This window comes from Stigmatopora argus, chromosome 10 (assembly GCF_051989625.1).
Source record: "Stigmatopora argus isolate UIUO_Sarg chromosome 10, RoL_Sarg_1.0, whole genome shotgun sequence".
NCBI classification, from domain to species: Eukaryota; Metazoa; Chordata; class Actinopteri; order Syngnathiformes; family Syngnathidae; genus Stigmatopora; species Stigmatopora argus.
The window spans coordinates 12,846,543-12,872,761 of record NC_135396.1 but is presented as its reverse complement, the minus strand read 5'-3'; the positions used below and the strand labels follow the sequence as shown (position 1 = coordinate 12,872,761).

The 26,219-nt window shown below is 37.7% G+C and overlaps 1 protein-coding gene across 4 annotated transcripts in view; it reads right to left on the bottom strand.

Annotated features, from left to right (window-relative positions):
• Window positions 1–151: 151 nt before the first annotated feature.
• Window positions 152–26,219, bottom strand: part of sik3 (SIK family kinase 3) — a 29,618-nt gene continuing 3,550 nt past the window's right edge. Inside the window, exons 2-26 of one of the 4 annotated variants that reach the window (XM_077611398.1) lie at window positions 21,683–21,799; window positions 21,525–21,588; window positions 21,114–21,275; window positions 20,845–20,969; window positions 19,690–19,813; window positions 18,467–18,585; window positions 18,021–18,131; window positions 17,542–17,676; window positions 16,430–16,507; window positions 15,844–15,953; window positions 14,696–14,852; window positions 14,306–14,455; window positions 14,118–14,191; window positions 13,342–13,476; window positions 11,085–11,226; window positions 10,101–10,220; window positions 9,161–9,219; window positions 8,944–9,047; window positions 7,416–7,582; window positions 5,784–5,911; window positions 4,366–5,135; window positions 4,112–4,266; window positions 3,842–3,971; window positions 3,297–3,423; window positions 152–2,656 (exon numbers count right to left, since the gene is read on the bottom strand). In XM_077611398.1, the coding sequence (XP_077467524.1) occupies window positions 3,302–3,423; window positions 3,842–3,971; window positions 4,112–4,266; window positions 4,366–5,135; window positions 5,784–5,911; window positions 7,416–7,582; window positions 8,944–9,047; window positions 9,161–9,219; window positions 10,101–10,220; window positions 11,085–11,226; window positions 13,342–13,476; window positions 14,118–14,191; window positions 14,306–14,455; window positions 14,696–14,852; window positions 15,844–15,953; window positions 16,430–16,507; window positions 17,542–17,676; window positions 18,021–18,131; window positions 18,467–18,585; window positions 19,690–19,813; window positions 20,845–20,969; window positions 21,114–21,275; window positions 21,525–21,588; window positions 21,683–21,799 (3,558 nt within the window). In that variant the 3' untranslated portion in view covers window positions 152–2,656; window positions 3,297–3,301. The remainder of the gene's footprint in view (window positions 2,657–3,296; window positions 3,424–3,841; window positions 3,972–4,111; window positions 4,267–4,365; window positions 5,136–5,783; window positions 5,912–7,415; window positions 7,583–8,943; window positions 9,048–9,160; window positions 9,220–10,100; window positions 10,221–11,084; window positions 11,227–13,341; window positions 13,477–14,117; window positions 14,192–14,305; window positions 14,456–14,695; window positions 14,853–15,843; window positions 15,954–16,429; window positions 16,508–17,541; window positions 17,677–18,020; window positions 18,132–18,466; window positions 18,586–19,689; window positions 19,814–20,844; window positions 20,970–21,113; window positions 21,276–21,524; window positions 21,589–21,682; window positions 21,800–26,219) is intronic. The other 3 variants (XM_077611400.1, XM_077611399.1, XM_077611401.1) reach the window with 3 other exon arrangements.

Here is a 26,219-nt window from a genome sequence, read left to right as displayed (position 1 = left end):
TATATATAGTGTGTGACGAAAAACTGAAAAATTAGTTTTAAAAAAGCTGTCAGACCTAAAATAACAAAACTGCATGCTCAGTTATTAGCATAATACTTGTAACAATAGTTCAGAATAAATAAGAAGCTGCAGAAAGACCCACACACCAATGTCATTTTAAAGTATTTATTTATATATATATTTTATCTTAATTTGGTTGATAATCTTTTTTAGACATTGTTGCACTTTAGTATTTTTTGTATTCAACAGAAATGAAAAGTAAAAAAAAAGGCAAAATGAAAACAAAACTGAAAAATAAAGAGTAGAGCCTTGCAGAGAAGGAAAGGCTGAGATGAGTTACACATACACTAGAGGGCGGCATCAAGGAGGCAAAACAAAAGGAACAAAGAATACTCAGTAGGAGGAAAGCAGCTCTCCCTCCCTCTGCTGAACCACATGGAGTGCCCCCAATTCACTGGCACTCGGCCTTTCTCTAGGTCCACAGCCTCAGGTTTCATTTCATGTCTTTTATGTCACTTGTCTTCTCCTCAATGCTTTGAAGTTTGTCTTGACACAGAGCCCATTCGCACAGATCTGATTGAGTAATCAAGGCCAGTTGGAGGAACAGAAACTTTTGGAAATGTTCATAGAATCTTCATATGAAGTGACAGAGTGCAAATGGAAAGGACAAGTGAAACATGAAACCAACTTCTGATGGTTGCAAAGTCAACCGTGCAGTCTGATATGGTGCAATTGGGCCAGTATAAACATGTACAAGTATAGATCTGAATGTCTATTCTTTGCAAAGGTTTCGGTTAGCATTACAGAAGGGAAAAGTGACATTCACTCTGAAACATGGGCTAAGGAAGAGGTTGATATGAGTTTTAAAGTTTCTGCTGTGGTCACCAGGGTTTTTAAGCTTCTATCTGGCAATGCAAAGACTGCCAAATAGCTTATAGAATTGCTGCGTATTAACGGTATGCTCATATCAAAATACCTAAAATCTACAATTCGTGTGCTAGGGATCAAATTCACTTTTACAGCATCAAGCATCCTTCCTTTTGATCATTTGGAGACGAGTCTGGAGTCTGCACAATTCCAAGTGACAGCGAAAAACTGTAATTTCGAACGTCATATGCGCCCAGACCAATATGTAAAAGGAAGACTGAGTGAGCACAGCAGATTTTAAGGATAGAAAGAAGGGGAAAACAGGGAGTTTTCAGTCATTATGCTTGCTATGTTTTGGAAGATGTCAAGTTATTCCCTTTGTTAATTTCTGTTTGTAATTTTTCCCCGAGTATCAAGTCTGTAGCACTCAAAGCAACCTGGACAAAGTCTATAACCTGACCCTGTATAGCGTGCCACAACTATTGCAACCAAAAAAACAGGTGCAACAATACACATGACAAACAAAGGAAATATTTTATAAAGCAACAGAAATTATTACTCTCTTCTTATTCAAGTGTCTTGATATAATATTAAAACAAATACAAACAATCGCTTTAAGACATAGAAAGAGCCCTGTCTCTCTTCTCTGTCCTCTTTTGGCAGGAAATTTCAAGGTTCATAATGGAAAAACTCAACATTTTGAATACATTGAAAAATAAAAGACATTAAAAAAGCCTCCAGGACAACAAAAGAAACAAACTGCAGAAATAGCAAAAGCGTTCTATACATGTTATCGCTGTACAAGGAAAGGAGCAAATTCTGGTAAAACTACCCACAATGCAATACAATGTCACAGACATGAGAAGGTTGAGAGAGATGGTAACACCAGGTGGGGGGAAAAATAAGGATGGCGTGGTGTTTAGGGGGATTCAGGAAGTAGCATGACATCATGAAAGAGAGGAAGAAGCAATAAGGTATGGTGAGTCCAAAGTGCAGAATTCAGTTTGTTTTTCTTTTAACTGTTGTCCTCCTAACAACACAAAACTGTTCTCCTATAACAATGTCATCTTGATAACATTTTACTGGAAACCATGGTAACAACAGTAACGATAATGAACATCATGTCTAACATGAAACATTACAAATCGACATTAAAATATATATTTTTAAAAACGTTTATAAAACAAAAACAAAAAGGGAGGGGCATGGGTGGGAGGTTGACAGCGGGAACAACATAAGAAATGAGCTGGTTTGTACTTTGTGTAATGACACTGAGCTAGGTCTTTGGAGGGAGCAATGGAGGCCGACTCCAAAAACACAAAAACAGAGATTCTCATCCAGTCTGAAAAGCTCTGCAGTCTGCAGGTAGGAGGGGGACATGTGCATGGGGGGGCCGTGTGCAGCTTCAAGATGCCTCTCTATTCCACGCTCCTCAATACTTTGGATCTCTTGCAGCAGTGTGTACGCCGTCTCTTGGTCGGCCCAAAACGATGTGTGCGTGGGAACGGGATATTGGTGTGGAGTAGTACAGTTTTGGAAAATGAGATTCCACTGGTAACATATGATAGATGTATTGTGCAGGAGATGGTGGCACTCTGAGCTTTAAAAACCTGAATGTCCCCACTTTTGTTTTTTCAGCACCCACACTCTAGAAGCCCACCCTTCCCCCAACAAACAGATGGTGAACAATGAATAGATGGATGATGGTGGTTTGGCATGATGCAGCTCAACTCAAGTCAACAAGTCAGGATGCTTGATATAGACCTCTGTACATAGGATACACCACATCCTGTAAGGATAGTGCGGAAAAAAGACAATTGAAACTTGAAAAAAATTATACAGTGGTAAATTGCTGTTTGATCTCAGACCAAGTATTTGGTGGTCACGGTGCTATTGTCCCATTAATTACTAATGTTACAATCTCATGTTACTCAAATATAACACTTGGGAAAGAGTCTGTCTCACAGAAACCTCAAATTTTATATTACAATCCATTCTCTATTGACACATGATCAGCAATTTGTTCATATCGGACGTTTGGTCGCCGGACGTTTGGTCGCCCGGACGTTTGGTCGCCGGATGTTTGGTCGCCGGACGTTTGACAACATGACAGAGAGTTTACTGTTGAAACCAGCTCTCAAAATTATATTCACCCGGGCGACCAAACGTCCGGGCGACCAAACGTCCGGCGACCAAACGTCCGGGCGACCAAACGTCCGGGCGACCAAACGTCCGGCGACCAAACGTCCGGGCGACCAAACGTCCGGGCGACCAAACGTCCGGTCACGGTGCTATTGTCCCATTAATTACTGATGTTACAATCTCATGTTACTCAAATATAACACTTGGGAAAGAGTCTGTCTCACAGAAAAGGTGGCTAAACAACTTTGGCCAATGTAGCACTTGGCATGGTGAAAGGATTTACGTACCTTTGCTAGACACCAGCTTGCTCCATGCTGTACTGTAGATCAGGAGGCTTATAGCTGAGTAACATATCGGTGGTGCAGGAAGAGGGATAGCACGTTGCTGCATGGAGCTCCCCTTCGTCACATGCTGCTTGAAATACAAATTTTATTGATTATACAGACACTATATATCTATATCTATATCTATATATGCCTGGGCGATATGACAATTTTTTTTTAACCTTAAAAAATGCTGAGTTGATATCGCTAATTATTACTATAACTATCACTTTTTTTTCAAATTTGAAACGAAAAGTAAATACATTATTTTTCTTGTTATTCAATTATGAAAGTAACTACATTACCTTAATTTATAAGAGAGAATATAAAATATGCAGATTTTAAAATATTGTTGTTCTGTTGTGCAATAAAGACAAGGCAACTCCCTCCCTACACCATGAAAATTAATGAAAAAAAAATCATGCAGAAATTATATACACACATACATGCATGTATTTTTGGTTTTTTTTTTTCTTTGGAGTTGATAACTTTGTGCAGTGCATGCTGACCTGATTCTTCCCGTTGATGCACCTGCTGGCTTCCTGACAGTGACGCCTGGCTGAGAATGTCTGACATACGAGCTGAACTTAGCGCCTTCCCGGCCAACAGGCTCATCCCAGACATAGGCTCTGTCTGGTCCTAGACAGAGATGTTCATTCATCAAAAAATATATATGATACCGACTAAAATCTTCTATTTCTTTTTATATGACACAAGGTGACAGTTATCTATTGAAATATTCAATCTGTTGTTCTGCACGGCAATGTTTCGTCACTCACGTATGCATCATCGCAGGTCTGAATGGTGTGGTGACGCTGAAGTTGTCCTCGAGACCTATAAGTTTCCCCCTGCTGACCTCGTGAATAGCCCAAGCCGTTATGATCAGGGACCTCCATGGATTGCCCTGTTTGTCTGCACTCTACATGTTCAGAATCTGATAAAAATATATATGTGACATAGAAATTGTGACATCAATCCTAGTCTAATGAGGAAAATTCCACAAAACATTCCAATTAAAGTTGTGTAAACCAACCTCTTGCTGCAGGAGGACTCATACTAATGTAGCCACATCTGTGCGTAGGGGAGTTGTAGGGAGGGGTGCTGCCCCTTGGAGGACCAAGGAGTTCATGACCTTCTCCTGCTTTGGCCAGCAGACCCTCATGCGTGTGGTGGTAGCCAGATGGTACCTCATCTTCCTCCATGCTCTCTGAGTGGGGCAAGCTAGGACATGGTGCTTGGGCAGGGTGTTGTTGCGGCTGGACTTCTGGCGGTCGGATCTGAAGAAGGTGATGGTAGTGTTTGCCAGCCGGGGGGCCCTGGGAAGGCTGCGGTTCCAAACTCTCACCCTGGCTCAACTGACGCAGAAGTAACATTTCTCCATATTCCGGCGTTGTACTATTGGGTGGCGTTGGTGGGTTAGGGCATGAGCGGGGGCTTTGCCTCTTCAGCAACATAGCCAGGTCATGTGGCGGTAACCGAGGATCCGTATGGCCTGTTAAAGAGTGCCGTGGGGAAAGGAGCCCCTGCAGAGTGGGTGTTACATGCTGTTGCGGTGGACGGTAGTCCAGTGGAGTTGGAGAGAGTAATGCTTGCTGTAGTGCTGATGGGGCACCATATGTCCCGGTCCCCAAAGCCCCACTCTGGTAACCTTCTAGGCTGGGTACGTTGAGCGAGGCCCCCTGCAAGTAGGGACTATAGGAACCCAGCACTCCAGGGGCACACCGAGTGGCTGCATCACCAGAAAAAAGGTGGGGATTGAACTGAGCCTGTTCATACGCTGATGTGAAGCGTCCGAGGCTACGACTGGAAAGACCAAAGAAAAAAAGTACATTTAGTAAATTTATTGTTAACATATCAGCCCTCCTCATTCTAAAATTTGACTGTGGTTAAAGAACAAAGCTGTACACTACATCACTCAACATGGGGAGGTATCAAAATACAGCACGTCTTCACTGAGAGATATTTGGGTCTTTCCAAAGCAGGGTTTCTCGGGGATAGATTTATGCAACGGTGGTTGCACATTCTCTCAGTGAAGGCTGTAAATAGGTGTGAATGCCAGAACAGCATACAGATCTCCTACTGAAACTATTAACACCTCTACACGTGCTACCACAGCTCATACCGTACATCCACTCACCAAATACATGGAGGTGGAACAAAGCGCTGTTGTTGTCATCTGATAAATGTCCATGAGGCTTTTCCACTCACTGTTTTGTCAGTGATGGCCACTAATATCCTTGCTATCTGTACTTACATATAAAATGTATACCCCAAGTGAAAAAAAGCTTTAGAGTAGTTAAAAAAATAAAGTTTCAAAAAAGTGAAACACAATTCTTGTAAAAAAAAAAAAAAGTCAATTCAGGACTAGAAGTCCTGATAAACTGCGACATAAAACACAGTATTTTGGCAACGTAAACTTTGGCGAGTCACTGCACAGGATATGCATGTCACCTGTGTGATTCTGCGTTGTCCGCACTCAGCTGCTTCCCGAGAACTCTGGGTCCACATGGTGTAGACAAAAAGTTGCCTTGTCTCTGTGGCCCACCTCCTAATTCCACTTCCTGAACCTGAATAGTCACCTGAATACATAAGATATAGGTTACTTATATAATAAATATGTTCAACTCAGAAAACAAAACGGAGTAGCTTCACATATTCTACATACAGTGGTAACTCGACCTACGATCAGCTCTACCTACGACATGCTCGAGGTATGATGAAAATTTCGATCTAATAATTCGCCCTAGATACGATCAAAATTTCGAGATGCGACCAAGCCAGGTGGCCATGACATGAGAGGCTGTTTATCATTGTAGCGCAGTGTCTTTTTTTTGCTGCATCTCTTTCGTGTATAACAGATATCTACGAGCACTGAATGATTTATTCAGACTAGTTTCTCGGGAAAAATAGTGCTTTCTGGGTAATGAAGTATACTCGTGCACATAACACCGATAGGCAATGGCACCCTTTCTCAGAATAAAACTTCATTACCCACAATCAATACGTGGGTAGGCTGTTATTCCTTCCTTAGCCTGTTAGCTCCCGCGATCGCTCATTCAAGACTACTTCATGTTGTCAAGTGGTCGTGCGTTATCCTATTGTGAGGACATTTGTGTGCATCATTTTCGGAATATTTTGAAGGGAATACAACAGCAAACAGCCCATCGATAGCGAACGTGAGGGTGGAGGCGTGGCAAACAGCTAACCCTCCTAGAACGAAGGTAAAAATAAATAAAACCAAATTAGAATTCAGTTTTGTGTAAAGTTACATTAAACGTATGTTTGAGTGTGTCTGTATATATTAATCCAAGTTAATTTAAATTTGTTTGTTCGTTTACGAGTGTGTTGTTGCCGTGGATAAAGTCCCCCGAACACCCCCCCCCCGCGTATGTCTAATTTTACTTCTATTAAACACATTTTATAACTATTAAACCACTAGTTATGTGTTACATTGTTAATAGATGGCGAATTAGAATAAATAAAAAAAATCCAATCCAATATCCTGTTTTTGGTGTTTTTTCAGAGGGTTGGAACGAATTAATTTGTTTTTAGTTAATTTCAATGGGAAACGTCCGCTCGGGTTACGAAAAGCTCGACATACGATCTCAGTCCCGGAACGGATTAAGATCGTATGTCGAGGTACCACTGTACTGACCTGAGCAGGTCTCTTTATTTCCAAAGAGCAGTGGAAAAAAAAAAACATGTCCTGTGATTTTTAGTTTAAAATTCAATGATAAACTTAGATGTTAAGGTTATGGTAGTGGTACTCAAACTGAAATAAGTGTTGTCACAAAATTCAAATATTAACTTAATATATAGTAAACACCCCCAGTATATCCTGGACATCCAGAGCAGATATAAATTGGTAAATAGAAAGCAATTAACTACACCTTTCTATTAGTTAGTTGGCACATTTATGCGTTTAGAGTGCTTCTCCTGGAGGCTTAAAGATATTATTATTTTGTTTCTAGTTCAGACCCACAGAAAATTTGTCTTTGCCAAGGACTGAAACTGAATGGTTGTGGGCTGTGCACTACAGAAAATAATTGAGAAGTACTTTGTTAAACTAATAAAAAATCTTACTTGCTGCTGTTGAGGTACACCTTGGCTCAGTGGGCCAGAAGGGTGGACAGATGTTGACTGCTGATTGGCTGGTATGGTCCCTCTTGGAAGGGCTGTGGGAGGTGGACTGCCATTCTGGCCCTGGTACAGTGAAGGAGAACCATGTGGATATGGTACTGAGGCAGGACCTAAACAGGGTGAGAAAGAAATTGCGTTTTATAAAATGACAGAAAAAAGGAGAACAAGCTGAAACTGTATTTTTTCAGAATAGAACAACAAATACAGTGGTACCTCGAGATACAAGCTTTATTCGTTCCGGGACTGAGCTCGTATGTCGATTTTATCGTAACTCAAACAAACGTTTCCCATTGAAATGAACTAAAAACAAATTAATTCGTTCCAACCCTCTGAAAAAACACCAAAAACAGGATATTGGATTGGAAAAAATGTTTTATTTGTTCTAATTTGCCATCTATTAATAAAGTAACACATAACTAGTGGTTTAATATTACTAAAATGTGTTTAATAGTACTAAAATTATACACCAACGCACTCCTAACATAACATAAACAAATTTAAATGAACTTGGATTACGATGCAGAAACACTCAAAAATAAGTTTAATCGAACTTAACACTAAACTCAATTCTAATTTTGTTTGACATTTTGATACCTTTCTTCTCCCTTTTTGGCTCTTTTTGCCCCGCCTCCACACTGACTTTCAGATAATATCGAGGGTTGTTTGAGTTTGTATTCCCTTCAAAATATTCCCAAAATGATGCACTCAAATGTCCTCACAGTAGGATAACGCACGACCACTTGCCAACAAGAAGTAGTATATACGCCATTCGCACTGACTAACGGGAAAAAAACACTGAAAAAATACAACGCTCCGCCCAGTGCTCGCAGAGACATTACAAAGAGAGTTGCGACCAGAGACATTACACGAGGGAGTTGCGGGGAGAGAGACAGTGCCCATGATGTTCTTATGAGCAGCATTTCGCGTCCGCTGTCTGCTTGTATATCAAAATTTATATCGTATCTCAAGATAAATATTTGCCCGAAATTTTACTCGTATCTCGAATTGCTTGTATGTCGGGCCCCTCGTATGTCGAGGTACCACTGTACATGTTTTGCACCATCAGCAATAGAATAACAAATACATCAGCAACCTTTTTTTTTTTTTACCATAAAATGTATCTACCACATGAATTGTCCAATAGCTCAATCACAGTTTAACAAAAAGGTCAGCAACAGTGTCATCAGCTGCTTTGCTTTCTCTTCCCACAAATAGAGAAGTAGGAAATTCAGCAGGAGCACATCTCCTGACATGACTCACTTTGAATATGTTCTTTTGTTTTCAAAAGAATGCGGTTTCATGTGACCTCATGTTCGACAGATTGCAAGCACACAATTGTGTGCTACTGAAAATTGTGAATTAATGACACATACATAGACGTTCCATGATCAGATATGTACAGTATTGACGCCATGCCCATAAATTGCAACATGTATATAATTTATTGTATAATTAAAGTGTTACTACTAACCGTGCCCTTGCATTGCAGAACCAGGCGGAGAGCTTTGATTTGGCTGTCTGAAGAGGTGGTTGCTTGGATGTGTTGGCGGGGGACTCGATGGCTGAATACGCAACCTGAGGGATGACAGGAGGGAAGAAATATACACTATTTATGCAACACTGGCAAGCTTATTTTTTACTGGTTGCATATCCAGGCCAAAATGTTTGCGCGTGTCTGCATATTTTACCTTTGGAGCTGGTGGGTTAGGTGACTAGGATGGCTCTCTCCATGGCCTAAAGACAAACCCTGTAGAAAAGATTTTGCATTAAATGATTTTGTAAATGTGGTTCATGTGGTGAATTTAGAGCTTCAAAACAAAACATTTGAATTTTAAGCGCTTTCATCTTACGTGCTTTTTTAACAACAGAGGAGACTCCTTTGTTGCATATAACAATGTTTCTTAACTCTTTTTCAGCTGAGGCATACATTTGCATGAAAAAAAATTTCACGGCACACTGCCACTGTTAATCTTAAAATGTCAAACTCTGCAGCTTCTGTAAACAATGTAAAGTCATTATCATGTAAAGGTTAGGGTTTATCAACAGGAATCAATTAATAAAAATAAATTTTAAAAAATGGATCTCTATGTCGAATTTTTCAAACCGAACTTGCGCCCCCAAAAGAATGAGGTCTGCCGACCCTGAACAATTTACGGGTAATGTGACATGAAAATAAGTGATAAAACAATTTAAATCTCGAAATTTAATGACATTTTTCTCCCAATATTACTTCAATCAATAATGTTACGGCAAAGGCAGTTTTGTGTTCACACAGATCTTTTGTCGCCAATAGTTTAAGTTCCTGAAACCAAACAACTTCCAGTTTACAATGTAAAAATAAGAAACTAAACAACTTTAATCTCGTAATATTAATTTTCTCTCAAATTATTACTTTAATCTTGTAATATTACAGTTTACGACTCAATTCTCTTAATATTATCATTTTAACCTTGTAAAATTAGGACTTTTCCCTCTGAACATTAAGTTGTGTGACTTCAAGGCAGACAATTTCCTGCAGCACACTGACCATATCTCTGGTTGACTTACACTGGGTATAAAATACCGGTGTTCAGATAACATTCTTAATGACAAAAAAGTACTTTCTGGATGAAGACTGACACAGTATACCTGGATTTGCTGGTGGATGATTTGTTGCTCTTGCTGGTAAAGGATATGCTGTTGCTGGGTGTGTTCCAGGAACCGCTCATCCTGCTGGGCTGCATACATTTTCTGCAGCTGTTCACACTCCTGTAAAAGAAACAGAATTTATAACATCTATACACTTACATACATAACACAGGGCACAATTTAAGTGCTTTCTTTTTTGACCATACAATTTGACTCCACGAATACATTTCCAATATTATTCTCTACTGCATGAAATTTGACAATGGGGTCTTTGCACAGAAAACATTGACATTGCTCCCCACATTTTTTCCAAATTTCAGTTTTCTTCTAACGCTACTTTTTGTATTTTTGAGTTCATAATTCTATAGGGCGTACCTAAGTGTGCATGTTGGTGTATTCTTTATTTCAGTCCAATAATTATAGCAAATAAAATTAAACTCAAAGACCACATAGTAATGAAAATGGATTGCAAACGTGCCAAATCCGATGACAACATTCTCTGATGAAGTTACATTTAATAAAAACTTAATTGGCATTTCACATTAAATGAAAATGCCCTTAATTCAATTTACAATGATCTTTTTTCTTGCGCTGATAGCACCATCACTTCCTACGTATATCTGATTTTCACAAAAATGGCAAACACATTTTTAATGATGTACAATACATTTGTTGTCATTTTTGTACTTAAATAACTGGAAATGTTTATAGCATCATTACTACAATACAACAAACCTCTTAATTGCTGCTTTGTGCATGAGATAATATTTTACTAAGACAATGTACTCTAGCCTAGTTTGTGATAGTTAATTAGGGAAGTCTTAAACACGGCATCAGGAATAACACATTTTTTCTTAAACTGAAAAAGCCCATGGGGCTTTTGAACAGATTGGAAACATGCCAGGCAAAAAAATACCAAGCCTAATGTCTTGTCAGGCAACATTTTAAATTGTCAGAGGCCACATTTAAGACAGTATACCATACCTGTTTGAGTTGCTTAATGAGGCTACTGTTCTCTAAATGTGTTTTGAAGGCTTGAATGGTAGCAGCGCCGTCAGAGAACCTTCTGACAGGTGAAAAGCGTTCCATAGGAAGATGAAGTGTGTTACAGTCTTTGTAGCTCGACCTGAGATCAAAAAGAAGAAAATAAATCATACAGGCAAACATTAGGCGGACACATACACACACAGGACCACCATGACAGACAACATACATATGATACATATGACGCAAACATTTTCACACTAAAACAATGGGCACAGAAAAATGAAAATCATTTTGGCATATAAAAGCCAACACATTTAATCAGATCATTATATATTAAGTCATGTTTGGAAAGGTCAGGTAATCCACTGCAAAAAAAAAAAAATCTGCGACCCAAACTTATAAGAAAGGTCAGGAATGGCATAGTAAACCACATGTACTCTTCTCTAAAGTAGCACACTTAATGGTCTCATCGTTTCTAAACGTTATGCCAAACTATTGCACTTGAGCCCCGTTTCTTTAGAAGCAAAAAACAACAACTTGAATTATATGCTGGTGGTAGAAACTAGTTCCATAGTACAGGTAGATGGACATTTTAGTGCACAGGCAAATGCAGTCGCGGAAGTGAACTGAAAGTAAATCACTGTCAGCAAACAGGTGGGGAAACACTTTCTATCGTTTTAGGTGTTTTCTTAAAAGGGGAAGTTATTCAAAGGAAACAAAACTGTAGGTGAACTCCCCATAGTTTGCCTCGATTGATTGATTTGTAGTCGGGGAGAAAGCCTATTTATATGTATTATCTATATTTTATAATTAACATGAATATTACAAAACAAATTAAATAGTTATTTAAGGAGCAGTTCTTCTTTTCTTTTTTCAGGAGGGTAACAGGTGACCCGTGGGTACATGCTTTTTGTTTATTGTTTTGGCCGTACTAATGTTGAACGACATCCACTACAATTAGTGCCACCCTCGTCACTATAATGTAGGTGTTTTTTTGCCGGATCATGCATTCCGTCAAAATGACACAGAGGAGATGAGCGATATGGCCACAGACTGGTATTGCAGAATGAATTAAATGTCTTAAGAGTGATTTATCATTAAATATAAAAAACATTTTTAAACAGGTTATTAGAATGTGAAAGATGATGCTTTTAACTTAATTCAAGCTGCATTTCTGCTTTACATTACATTGTTTTTCAGCATTTTTTTGAAACACTGATTGGTTATTATTTAAAAATTTCAGATTATTTTTATACAGTTCAACACCGTTCAGGGGGGCATAGAAAGAGTGTGAGAGAGAGTGAGAGAGAGTGACAGAGAGTGTGAGTGTGTGAGAGAGAGTGAGTGAGAGAGTGAGTGAAAGTGAGAGAGAGAGTGAGAGAGTGAGTGAGAGCGAGAGAGTGAGTGAGAGTGAGAGAGTGAGAGAGTGAGAGCGATAGAGGGGAGAGCGAGAGAGGGGAGAGCGAGAGAGAGAGTGAGAGAAGGAGGGCGAGAGAGAGAGAGAGAGTTAGAGAGACATAGACATACAGCTTCAGAAAGGAAACTGGTGGTGGGCTAATAAATATTTCCATCAAAGACAGCTTTCTGATATCCACAAAAAGCTACCAACACCATTTGTAGCTCAAAACATTATTTTTGACAAATAAGGCCAAGAAAAAAAAAAATATATATATATATATATATATATATATATATATATATATATATATATATATATATATATATATATATATATATATATATATATATATATATATATATATATATATATATATATATATATATATATATATATATATATATATATATATATATATATATATATATATATATATATATATATATATATATATATATATATATATATATATATATATATATATATATATATATATATATATATATATATATATATATATATATATATATATATATATATATATATATATATATATATATATAGGCAAGAGGAATTAAACAGACCCAACATGTCAGAAAAAAACGACACGAAATTAACAACAACAAAAAAAAGAAAGTATACGTCAAAGGTTGTTTTTCTGGAACAAGCGGCAATGTTGGTGTCAAAACTCTGCATCCAACATAATTCAAAAATTTCCTAACAGCGTTAAAGATCTTCAAAGGTCATTTATCAGAAATGCGTGAGAGCTGTGATGTGTTACTTTCTGCTAAAGCGACTAGGGTGCTGGTTTGAGTGAGTTTGTGCATAACATAGCACATAAGTGCATCCCCTCACCGGGTGTGTGTTTCAGGAGCCCAGCCCACCCTCTGGCGGGGGCCCTGTGACCGCTGGGGCTCTGCCGAGGGATCGCCATGCGATGTGCTCATGAGTGCGTGAGTCGTGTGCCGCTTGCAGCGGTTCGCCAGGTACCTGGGCCGCAGGGAGGGGGGAGGATTGGGGTGAAGGTGGGAGACAGGAAGCAGCGCTGGTCAGCTCACTGCCCTCATTTGCTACTAGACAGGGGGATAGATCTCCCATTCCCACCAACACCAAATAGGGATTTCATAACATCTTGCCTAACTGTAAACAATTCAAACCAGAGAATGATGTTTTAATGTATTAACACTGTATACCGAAATTAACAAAGAATTTATACTTAAGCTTTGCAAGCTTAGATTTAGCAAAGCCGGATGAGAAAGGGTGAAAAAGTGCCTCATTTTACATATACTGACAGAGGAATCAGATAAAGCAGGGGCTTTAGAGTTTGGCTGTAGGATTGTTGGCCCAGTTGAAAGCCAGAGAGGAAGGCACTTGTACATTTTAAAGGGACCAGAGATAGGTTGAGCACCAGAGCAGAGCGGCCAGAACCCATGGGAAAAAGCAGAGCAGCCCAGAGGCACACACTCCCAGCAACGCAGGACACCAGCAAAAGATAGAGACAGCACAACAGAGGCTTTACCTTGACCAAGATTCCAGAACTCACAAAATCTTAACAAGCCACTCAGACAACCCAGTGTTGACAAACCTTCTTTTTTTATAACATATGCCACCACCAAAAACTGTCATGTTACCTTTGTACAGCTTCTTGATCTGGTTCTCCATCTGATCCCTCTTCATCCACTGGAGCAACAGCAGGAATTGGGTGCTAGGGAGGTTTAAAGGAACAATAATTTGTCTCAAAACTGTGCAGAAACTTAAAAGCTATTTAAAAAAAACTAAGAGTATGTGAATATATTTTGTTTGTTTGTTTTTGACTTACTGGACTGGCAACAAGAGGTGATGGCCCTCGGGGCCTTTTTAGGAGCTGAGCATGTAGTTGAATATTAGCACCACCATCAGAAGCCCTTCTACCCAGGGGGCCCATTCCATTGAGTAATTGCAGAGTGGGTGGTTGAAGCAATGATTGCTCCTAAAGTAAGAACACACCAAAATAAATAAATGAAATAAAAAATTAAATAAAAAAAACAAGCACTCAAAGATACTACGACATTGTGACTTACAAATTGTATGACATTCCTGAAAATGAACGGATGAGTTTAAAGGGACTCAATTTGGAACATACAGGGCAATACAAATGTTTGGGCAGATGGAGTCGGCCAAACTTGTTCACGCTGCTGTAAACCAGACTTAAATAAATCACTGCTTGTACCTTGTATTCCAACTGCTGTGTGGGCTGTAGGCTCTGTGTTGGCATTAGAGTATGCATTTGCCCCATTGTAGGTGTGAGTAGAGGAAAGTGGACCTGTGGTACTGCTCCCCGGGGGAAACCAGGTGGCAATTTCTGGAGGTCCTCTTGCATTTCAGTCCTATAGTTAGAAGAGCCCCAAAAAATGGTCAACAGCTTTTAAAACCAATTTCATCACCAAGAACTATTTGGGTGGCTAATTAAAATATCCCATATCAAAATATTGACCCCTTGCAGCTTAAAGTTAAAGCAAGGGTATCAGACTCGGGTTGGTTCGCGGGCCGCGTTAACGTCAACTCGATTACATGTGGGCCGGACCATTTTAGATGTAATATTTAGATTTTTTTAAATAAACGGATTAAAAGAACTGGATTAAAAGCCCTGATTATTCATTTTTTAAGAGATCTAAAACAATGTTTATTTTAGCTTTTTTAATATATTTTTAGATTTTACTAAATGATTTTTGAACTAAAAACACAGAAAAAAATGATTAAAAAATTACAATTTTGATTTAAAAGGGGGGAAATCAGGAAATGTAATATACATCTATACTCTTCATTTTAATTTGATCCTAAAACAGAAAGTTGGCAAAGTTTACTTTCCCAGGCCACACAAAATGATGCTGCGGGCCAGATATGGCCCCCGGGCCGCCACTTTGACACATGTGGGTTAAAGTGTAGTTACAGGTGTTTATGTTGATTTTTCCGTGTGTAATTGAGAACTAGTGTGGCTGATCGTCAGGTGCGTTCAAGAAATTACAGCATTTTAGCACTAGACACTAAGGCTGGTTCAGCACTAAATAAATACGATCCAATCTACTGTGACGCATTTTCTATACACAAACACCTTAGAAAGCATTCCTTAAAATAATATTGTAGTTGCTGATACACTCCAGTCAATCCCTTTGGGTGAGATCCACACTTGACTGATGGCCACTTACTGAGCAATAGTTGACCAAGAATCACTCATACACAAATCAACCACTACAAACTAAAATAGCATCTCCTATTTAACTTTTTCTTTTGAATGTCTGACTTAAGGTTTTAACACTGACAACTCCCTGGGGTTACATTTGTAGCAATAAACCGCAGAATGAAGAATATCACTATTACCTTTGGTCTGGCACACCGACAGTGTGTCGCCTCATTGAGAGGTACCGAGCCATAGCTTCAGGAGATGGCTCTTCACCTTCATCACTGTCTAGTGCCATGTTGCCGTCCGGCTAAACAAACACAGCAACGTATATTTTGATTATTTTTTGGGGTCTTCAAAAATTCAGGAAGCAAATATGTTATAATAATTGAAATGAACAAATTACAAAACTGAATGTTAAATTCCTGATTTCAAAACAGGATTCTAAATGTGTACATTCAGACAGCATAGGTGTGCTGCTCGATTTTTTTTATCTAGGTCTACAATGTCTTGTGTGTCTTGTGTCTGTCTCACTACTGCAACCAAGAAATTTCCCGAATACGGGATGAAATAAAGTTCTAACCTAAACTAGCCTAATGTTGATGATGTCAAAGAGTTATAATAAATTATAAGCAAAGCTGTCGTCAATGTTTAGCTTCGGTTTGATAATAACAGTTTCTCGAATACACTGAAAGAAAATTGAGGGAACATTAAAAGTAGATCCACAGAGATTAAAGATTGATGATGAATGGGTAAATGGGTGGATACCGAAAATCCTCAACTCACCTCAACAATTTGGTTCTCTGGGTTGATAAGCTGGACATGAGGAACGGTTATGCTAACTGGATTACCCTGTGGATCCATCTAAGCAAGCAAACAGGGAGACACAAAGGTCAAATGAGGATTGTACTCATTTTTTAAACAATCCTCTTAGAGGGGTGGAATTGGCACATTGGTTAAGGTCAGTCAAATCCATTTAGCCGAATAGCTTTAATACTATGTTTTGACAGCAACATGAACTGGAAGGCTCCAGAGGGCCAAAAAAATAAGGGACTTTCACTAGGCATTCTGAAAACCTACTGCAATACTCGCACAACATCAATGTTATTTATGAAATGTATGCAAACTGGATTCCTTAAGCATTCTGATAAAAGGTAATTATCTCTAAAACACAGCCCTGATGAAATTGTCATTGAACCGTCTACTATAGTTGAAAGCTTTTAAATTTTAACAATTTGATTTCAAGATTTTATGTAAAAATATGCCTCCAGTGCAAGGTTTCCCAATAATGAAGTCACATCACTTTCACTAACAATTTCTTCCTCAAATAGTGCAGATATGTCAGTGCAACATTTCTATAAACAAAAGTGAAGTGGGCTTTTAGCAGCTCCGAGGCAGAGCCAGGATAGAGAAAGTGACAGATTGAAACAGTACAATAATAAATTATTGCAACATTCTTGTAAACAAACGAGTGTCTTCACCAACAGGCAGACGAAAAATAAACAAGCAATGACACCATTTAAACCATTCATCATTGTTGGAAGAAATACAACTATAAACTATCAGGATGTAATTATAACCTTGCATGTATCCCCATATAAATTGTCATATCAAAATAATGTCACACTCCTATTTGTGTAATTATTCAAACTGTGATAAATATTCAACTGTTTCAACATATTAAAATGACCCTTGTATGACACTGAAGTAAGTTACAGTACAATAATTAAGTTGATATAATGGCAATCTTCTACTGTTATCATTTCTGATTTTAATTTCCATTGATAATTGCAGAAAATATTTCTAGCGATTAGACCAACTTGAAAATCAGCTTTGCCCACAAAGCAGATTGTGGTCAAATTTAGAGTGTCCCACTGCACGACATTAAAAGCATTTACCTGTACAGCATTAAGAGGATAGGTAATGGAGCGTGCTGTAGGTGGAGCAACACGCAATGTCTTGTGTTTCTTGAGACGGTCAGATAGCAAACTGTAGATGGCACTGTAGTGATCATATGCATCTGTTTGTAGGGACTGTAGAGTGAAAAGGGGGTATATTTTAAAAAAATATATTACAAAAATAATACTTCAAAACCCTTTGAAAGAAAAATAAAGGTTCAAATTCCACCTGGCCACAATACTGAGACCCCATACAATACACAGAAAAACACAAACACTGAATACAGATTTTGTCTAGATATTGCTAACATTATATTCAATTCAATTCAATTTATTTGGCAAGAAAAAGCACCAGGCTAAGGGCCATGTAACATATCATAGTTAAATGGGTATTCATTGAACAATAGGTTTATTATAAAACTAAAATTTTGTGGCCTGTTAATGCCATATTAGTGAAATTGAGAATCACTATTTCTGACCTGAATTGTCCGTTCTCGGTCTAGGCCCATCTCAGACATTGCTATTAGGATTTGCTCGTTGATAAGCTCAGTTTCTCTTTCAGTCTTAACCAGCTCACACTCTGTTATCAACTGGATGGGAGAGGGAGAGAATAAATATGATTAGATGAAAAAGAACAATTATGACATAAAACAAAACCTATTTGCCATGAAAGATTCATTTCATTCGAAATGACAAGTCATTTTGTTACAATACAAAGCAATGATTTCAATCCTTTCTGAAGCAAACCAATGTAGAAACTATGCGAAGTCTAAAAATAATTTCCTTTTTTCCGTGAGATATTGCAATCCTTTTGCAATATCGGAATTCTGTGCATCCGTAAGTAGAAGTGAAACATTCAAGATAATGTCAATAACATGATTTTTCCTGGTATCCAAATATACAATGTAGTTTTTTGAGAAATCACCCTGTCAAAATCGGTGTCTGGGTCCCCTTGTCTCATCCATTTGTTCTTACAGATCTGTTCCATGGTTAGCCGTCTGCTGGGCTCCAATACCAACATATGTCTGATCAAATACTCACAATCTGTCAAAATAAAGCACACATATCAAAACATTATCATCACTTCAATATATTGTTTGTATTATATGTATTATATGTATTATATGTATATATGTGTTTGTGTAAATGTGTATATACACAGAGCACACACACACATACATATATGCTATATATATATATATATATATATATATATATATATATATATATATATATATATATATATATATATATATATATATATATATATATATATATATAAATAAAACATACAGTACATTTCGCAAAGGCAGGTCAAAGAAAATGTGGATTTAAATTTTCCACATAAGGAGCGAAGGAACTCTGCATGGTTTCACTCAAGTTTCATAGCATGCTATTTTATATGACAATGGTCAGTAAAAAAAAATTCACAGGACAAAGTGAGGCTTTTTGTTTTTGTCAAATATTTGAAAAAGAAAAATAGGCAGGGAAGAGATGAGGAAAATATTGTTAGTTAACTGATGCTTCTAAATATGTATAAACTAGAGCTGCAATCTACCATTATCTTGCAATCAAATTCAAATGATTAGGAGTCTGAAATTTGAATTTATTTTCATTTTAGTGCAACTACTTAGTACATTCAGTATTTTATTTACAGTTCCCAGATGGAAATATAAATGTGCTTTACTTCCTTATTTAAGATTGCAATGTAAAATTTCCAAAGAAATGTTTCTCATTCCAAGGCTTTCAAGGAACTGGCAATTACTGGCATTCTAGACTACCGTTGTCACATTACATAAAATCAATTCACGCATCAATCACATAGATGACAAAGACATTGCACGGGCTTATGCGCCTGTGCTCACGTCACGCACTTTATGATGTGTTGTCATTGATGGGTGAAGCCATGTCCTTTAGACCCAAAGGCAGATTGACTACATTTTCCAGATGAGCTAAGGAGGAGGTCTAACTGACTGACCACTGTGATGATGCTGCATCTCTCAATTCCAATTGTGGTCCCAGCCTTCATTTATACAGTTTTTCACCATTGATTGTTGAAATATTTTATATTGTGATGTAAGCGCTTGTGTTGACATGCCGATATAGCTGATATTATAGAGCAATTCTATACTGTGGATTAACACCTACCTGTAGACATAAAGAAGGGGATACGGAACTTGCCACTTAGGACACGAGCTCGCAAATTCTGTAGAGTGCTGCCGTCGAATGGTAGGGCACCACAAACCAAAACATACAGGACCACACCTAAGCTCTGAACAGAGAAAACAGGTAAAAATAGAAAATGATGAAAAAGAAATGTCAATAGCAATTCTGTAAAACGATCTAAACGTTTCATTGCATGAAGGTGATAGCGGAAATTGTATCAAGGTGGATGTTGATATTACATATCCTTTACTTTAATGCAAATTGACGATTGTTATTGTTTGGATTTGCAACATCAACCAGGACATCAAGTAAGGCTGAATAATTCTAGAAAAAAATACATTTTTCAGTTCGATAAAGCCCTTCATATCATAGTATTCCTCACTGAAGCTTCAGTGCAAAAATATTCGAAAGTCAGATTTACAAACATGACATGGAATTGGCAGTGTTATTCAGTCCTTGTTATGTTAATGAATGCCTATTATACATGCAAATACATTTTTAAACACACATTTTAATTTTTGCCCTAATGTAAATGCTTATAGAAATATAAATTGAAGTATACAGAAATATATATAGCAATAGCTAAACTATAAAAGAATCAGTCCCAATATGGGGAATTTTCTGTTGATTAATTAAAATTGGATTTATTTACATTGAGTTATAACTTATTTATATTAAACCCATTTTAAATATTTTCTAGCCATGTACAGGGGAAAATCCTTGTGATAAAAATGACTAAAATGAGTACATTGGGGCAAAAACATTAATTTTTGACAATGAGACATGTTCTGACTATAAGCCGCACATAACAAATTTCACACGAAAAAATATCTGTATCTTAAATATTAATTTTCATCACAGGTACGTTTCAACATTGACAGACAATGCGAAATAAAATTACAGGAACTTAAATAGAAACAGCTTTAAATAATTTCTTTGTAAATGATATGACATTTGTTAGTAGTTTTTTTTTCAAGCATTTCAATACATTCATTTAATCACATTCATACTGTACCTGTATAAATGAACCGTTCTGTATCATATCCACCAACCAATGTAATTTCAATGTTTGAGCCAACAAATTGTAATGCTATCTTTTAGAAGATCATTGTGGAGTGTGCTGATGTGTTAACTCACCCATATATCTACTTTCGGTCCATCATACTCTTTGCCTTCGAAAAGTTCTGGTGCAGCATAGGGAGGGCTGCCACACCAGGTCTTTAAAAGCTGACCTCGTGAAAACAGGTTACTGAAACCAAAGTCTGATAAGAAATAAGAGGAATGGTTAAGGTATTTAATTCCCTGGGCACAGAAAATATTCCTTCACATGATGGCACTTGCCTGAACCTACTCATGTGAAAACAGCCCGAAACCAATAGACCCAGTGAAACTAGTTCCACACTCACCGGCAATTTTGATGTTGAGATTGTGATCCAAAAGCAGGTTCTCTGCCTTCAAGTCTCTGTGAACGATGTTACGGCAGTGACAAAAATGGACTGCTGCCACAATTTGTTTAAATTTCTTCCTGGCATCCTTTTCTGCCATACGTCCATGGGCAACCAGGTGGTCTGGACATGAAAACACAATTGAGTTGTTAGGTTCCCAAAAGCATTCTTCTGTTCTGTTACGTGATTATTTTAACAGAAATAATCACTCCGGAAATATGCTTAATCATTATGGAGACTTGACATTATTTAGATATACATAATTCTTCTCTTATTCAATAAACACTATCATTAAACAAAAGCATGCGAGAGAGTGCAAAAATAAGCACTATCAAAGCTAATTTAAAACACGTTGGGGTAAGTAGGCCTCACCAAAAATCTCTCCACCACTTGCATATTCAGTCACCAAATAGATCATTCTCTCTGTCTCCATCACCTAAAGACAAGAAGAATCATCCAATCAGATCATGGGCATAAATCATCTAAAATATATTTTATTGACAGAACAATGAGCAAAATTGCTAACTCACCTGGTACAGACGAATGATGTGTGGGTGCTTTAGCAACTTCATTATTTGAACCTCCCTAAAGATTTTTTTCAAGTTTTCATCATCCAGCTGGGTCTTGTCCACGATTTTTATAGCCACCTAAAAATATAGAGACAAGATAATGAAATATATAACGTGAAGGAAGAAAGGTGCCCCCAAAAATTGCAGGGCTCATTCACGCGCCCACACATACTTAAGGAAAAATTTAGAGCAGGGGTCCCAAACCAATCCACACCAGGCTGTAGTGAGTGCAGGTTTTTATTAAATTTCTTTAAGTCAAGTGCTGCTTGTTTCAGCAGAAACCCCACTGGTAAAACCGTGTGCCGGATAGGTTGGAACAAGGCCCAAGACACACTGTGGCCCTTTGTAGAATTGGTTTGAGACCCCTGATCAACCAGCCTACCATATGTGATTTTTGTCAATTGCTTTGTTTTTGTTGTATTTTGAAGACATTTGAATTTCAGATATAAAGATGAATAGGACAGTGGTTCAGAGTTTTACCTTTTATTTTGTGGTTGTAAAATCAAGGTGTTAAACAATCCTACTTGCTGCCTGTAGTAAACTGGAATGAGCTTCAGCACCCCTCTCCCCCAACACATTTGAAACCACACGGAATATGAATGAGTAAATGGGTATGCTCTATATTATTACCTGACAAAAAAAGGAACGGATCGGATTTATGGGAAATCGAGCATAATTGCGTCTTTTTCAGAGGATGAGTATCAGGTAAATAAGGATACTTTTTTAAATGTTTGGTTATGGGAGTTAATGCGTTAAGGTAACAAAAAAGATCCATGGTATAATGCAAAAATGTATACATATAAAGACTATTTTGGCACTATTGAAACAAACCTTCAAGTAAAAATAGTAAATGTCCAACGAATCACAACTAAAATAGTTCAATTTATCACATTGGGTGACCAAGTTTATTCTCTGTATAAGTTTATGTATGTCAAATACATTATTTAAACAATTTTGGCAACTTTATTTTGGTGCTGCACAACTGAAAAGGGGGATTTGTGATTTTTTTTCGGAGTCGTTGAAATCACCCTTTAACATCATTTTGAGATGGTTCTACTCAAATTGAGTGGACAAGAGACATTCAGATATAGTAATTTTTCTCCTACTTAATACATTTCCTGGGTATCAAATCGGGATAAGACATCGGCAGATTCTCCAAATCAGGCACAAGCAAAAATAGTGACGAGGACATCCCTAATAATATTTTCTTGGACTTGGAAAAAAAATCTAAAATCCTTGCCATTTAGTTGACTGAAACTTGACCAAAAAAGGAAATTGAAACCAGACTAAACCACACACATACAGAAATGTACACACAGGATGAAAAAAAGGCAGAATGTAATCTTCCATCTATTTTGTAATGGTAGGAAAAGAAAAAATGGCTTATGGATAAAGAAAACAAGGATTTCTCCCATAGACCTCAACCATGACCTTTCACAGTGAGTTAGGTTATTACATAGTCTGCAACAATAGGACCAATGGAATGGAAGATGAAGTTGTGAGACAAATCTTTTCTCTGCCAGACAAAATGTAATCAATCTAATGAGAGTGTTGAAAAATTACCTTCTGCTAATAACAAATTGTTTGTCTAGGTTTTCGTGAGAAATTTGTGTCCAATGATAACAAACACACATCATAAGAAAACACTGTCAAATTCTATGATGTGCCATCCCATCCTCCCTTTTCCTGAGAACCAAAGAACAGTGGCAGCCTGACAACACAGACTTCCTGTTAGAGACAGGAAGAGGATGTAAGGGAGAGTAAAAAAGAGGCACCTTGGATACCAAAAACCAACATGAAACAATGTGTATTTTTATGACACATTAGTACTACGTGAAAATCAGAGACTTATATACCAGGATAAAATTTTGTGCATGCTTAAGCCCGTCTTTCTCAGCTTTGGCAAAAATCCAGTCTAAATGAAAGTTATTTGAGCTTGAACAAAACTAAATGCTCGGGGGATCCGCTTTTGATTAAATTCTTCTTTCACACAGGTCTGGAAATGTTTTTTTTTTTAATTAATTAATTAATTTTCATTGAACACAACACCAAATCCTTGGTGTCAATGTTCTCCAAACATTACTGTATGTTACTTTTAGATGACAGAAAAAAATATTGAACAATCATTGTTTGCATTTTGGTGCCTAAGAACAATGCCTAGGACCTAGGAGAACAGGGAAAATTTGGTGAATGGATTTCCCTGCTGAACCTGTTACCCCTACAACCTGACCTGACCTTGGCGTAAAATACAGATGAATGGATAGACCTCTTTGACCACCTATGCCTTGTTTTCCATACACATGACACAAAATGTAGCTACTTACAGTACCACAATGACCATATGTCACACAGTGCAAGTGCGCACAAGCTGATTGACTTCTTCAGACTTCCAAGCACCCTGTTGACGTAATTATGGATCAAAGCAGGAGGGCACATTCAGTACTAGTTAGCATGGTCATAAACAGGCCTCAAATTGGAGAATTGGCATAATAAACCAAGCAGGGCTAGCATTATGTTATGCGCATTAACGTCAATCAAATTTGCACAACATTAAATATTTCCTTCCGCTTTATACACTGTATTCGACTTTACCTACATTGTGCTCACCTTGCATTTTACTCGAGTGATACCATACTTTGGCATTTTCCGATTTTTCCACCTACTCATAATCATCTCCGCCACGTTCCTGCTTCATCACCTTAATGACTCACATTATAGCGCCCTTTTGCAGTTTTGCAATTCAGTGTTTCCACAAAGTGAATTTTGACTCATGAAATGCGGTGCAAAGCCGCTTATTTCAAGCCCGGTGAAACACAGAAATTGTTGTTGCCTGTGAATGTTCATAGAGGATCGGACAGTTGTTTTTCATGGTTCTTAGATTTTTGATGAAAATAACTGTGTTCTCTTCCATTCAGCAGAAGAGTATCAACCAAGGTCACTTCAACAACAGGAAAAATAACAATACCATTTTGACATTTCTTATTGCATCATGACATGACATGCCACACAGTAGGAATAATCTCATTATATTAATAACAGGATTCGCAACCCTGTATAAAAGGCAATAATACGCACAAAATAAAGTTTAGTAGTTTAGGTACATGATCAGAATTTTTACTAAAACAAATCCTTCTGGTCGTAAACAGACAACCAGTTTAAATTCACAGCATCAGATTTTATGACTCAAGTGTTCTAACACCAATAGTTATACACGACATGGTGCTGCCTTGGCCTTGTAAGCCACAAAATAGAAAAAAACAAAACTGATTTGACCCTTGTCAGGGCGTATATAAACTAAAGCATTACACTCAATACAAAGAACTACATGTAGATGTAAATATAAAAGCTGAAATTCAATAAAAGTAGTGATCGATTCGGTATAGGCTTTTTAGGACCGGTACAGATCATAAGAAGTTAGTCAAGAAAAGTGGAAAAAAATGGTGTAAAAAAAAAATGCAAGCCCTGAACATCATCTGAGCCAAAATAACCCAGTTTTAAATTGATTTCTTTATATCGGCTGGACGGATTAAATAAAGGCCGATACCGATATACAGTAATACCTCGACATACGAGGAATTTGAGATAGTAAAATTAGTTAAGTAAAATTTGTGCAAGTACCTGCCCTCTTCATTCTTTGTACACGCCAAGGAAGCAGGCTAATGTATAGCCCTTTTTCTGATTTAAACTGAGTAAAATCAAGCAAACAATATATAAATAATGCATGTTAAAAATTATACTTGTGCATTTGCTGTGGTTTAGTGTAACAGTTTTGGTGCAACACCAGTTCCTGTATTTGTCACATATTTCCTGTGACCTCTGCCAAGCCAGCCAAGAGGCTTGGCTGGCTTACGTGCCAGCAAAAGTCAGCCTCCTCGCCAGGTCTTTGGATCGAAATATTCCCCCTCTATCTCCTGTGTATCGCCTATGGATGCCTGCAAGATGATGACCAACAGCCATGTGAGTGTGTTGGGCGTGACGTAAGTGAATGTTTTTTTAAGTCGAAATATTACAAGAAGAAATATCTTAGCCTTTTGGAAAAAGAAGGCTGAGAAAAAGCCTGCCTCCTGATTGAAATAGCTCTATGTGCGTAGAAAAGCACACAGAACCCTGCTGAAGCAGAAGGGAGAAGGGTTAGTCAGCTAGAGAACCTGAGAAGAATTATTTTATCTCCATGGTGTGTCAAATTCCAATACGAATTGTTGTGCAACCAGGTAAAACGACATCCAAGTTTATAAAAAAAATACTATAGTACGATACTATACTAGTTACTGGGCAGTTAGGGGTTTAAGGCAGAAGGGCCCAACCAGTCGATCTCAAGGTACGTCTAGACCACATGTGTCAAAGTGGCGGCTCGGGGGCCAAATCTGGCCCGCCGCATCATTTTGTGTGGCCCGTGAAAGTAAATCATGAATGCCGACTTTCTGTTTTAGGATCAAATTAAAATGAAGAGTATAGATGTATATACAATTTCCTGATTTTCCCCCTCTTAAATCAATAA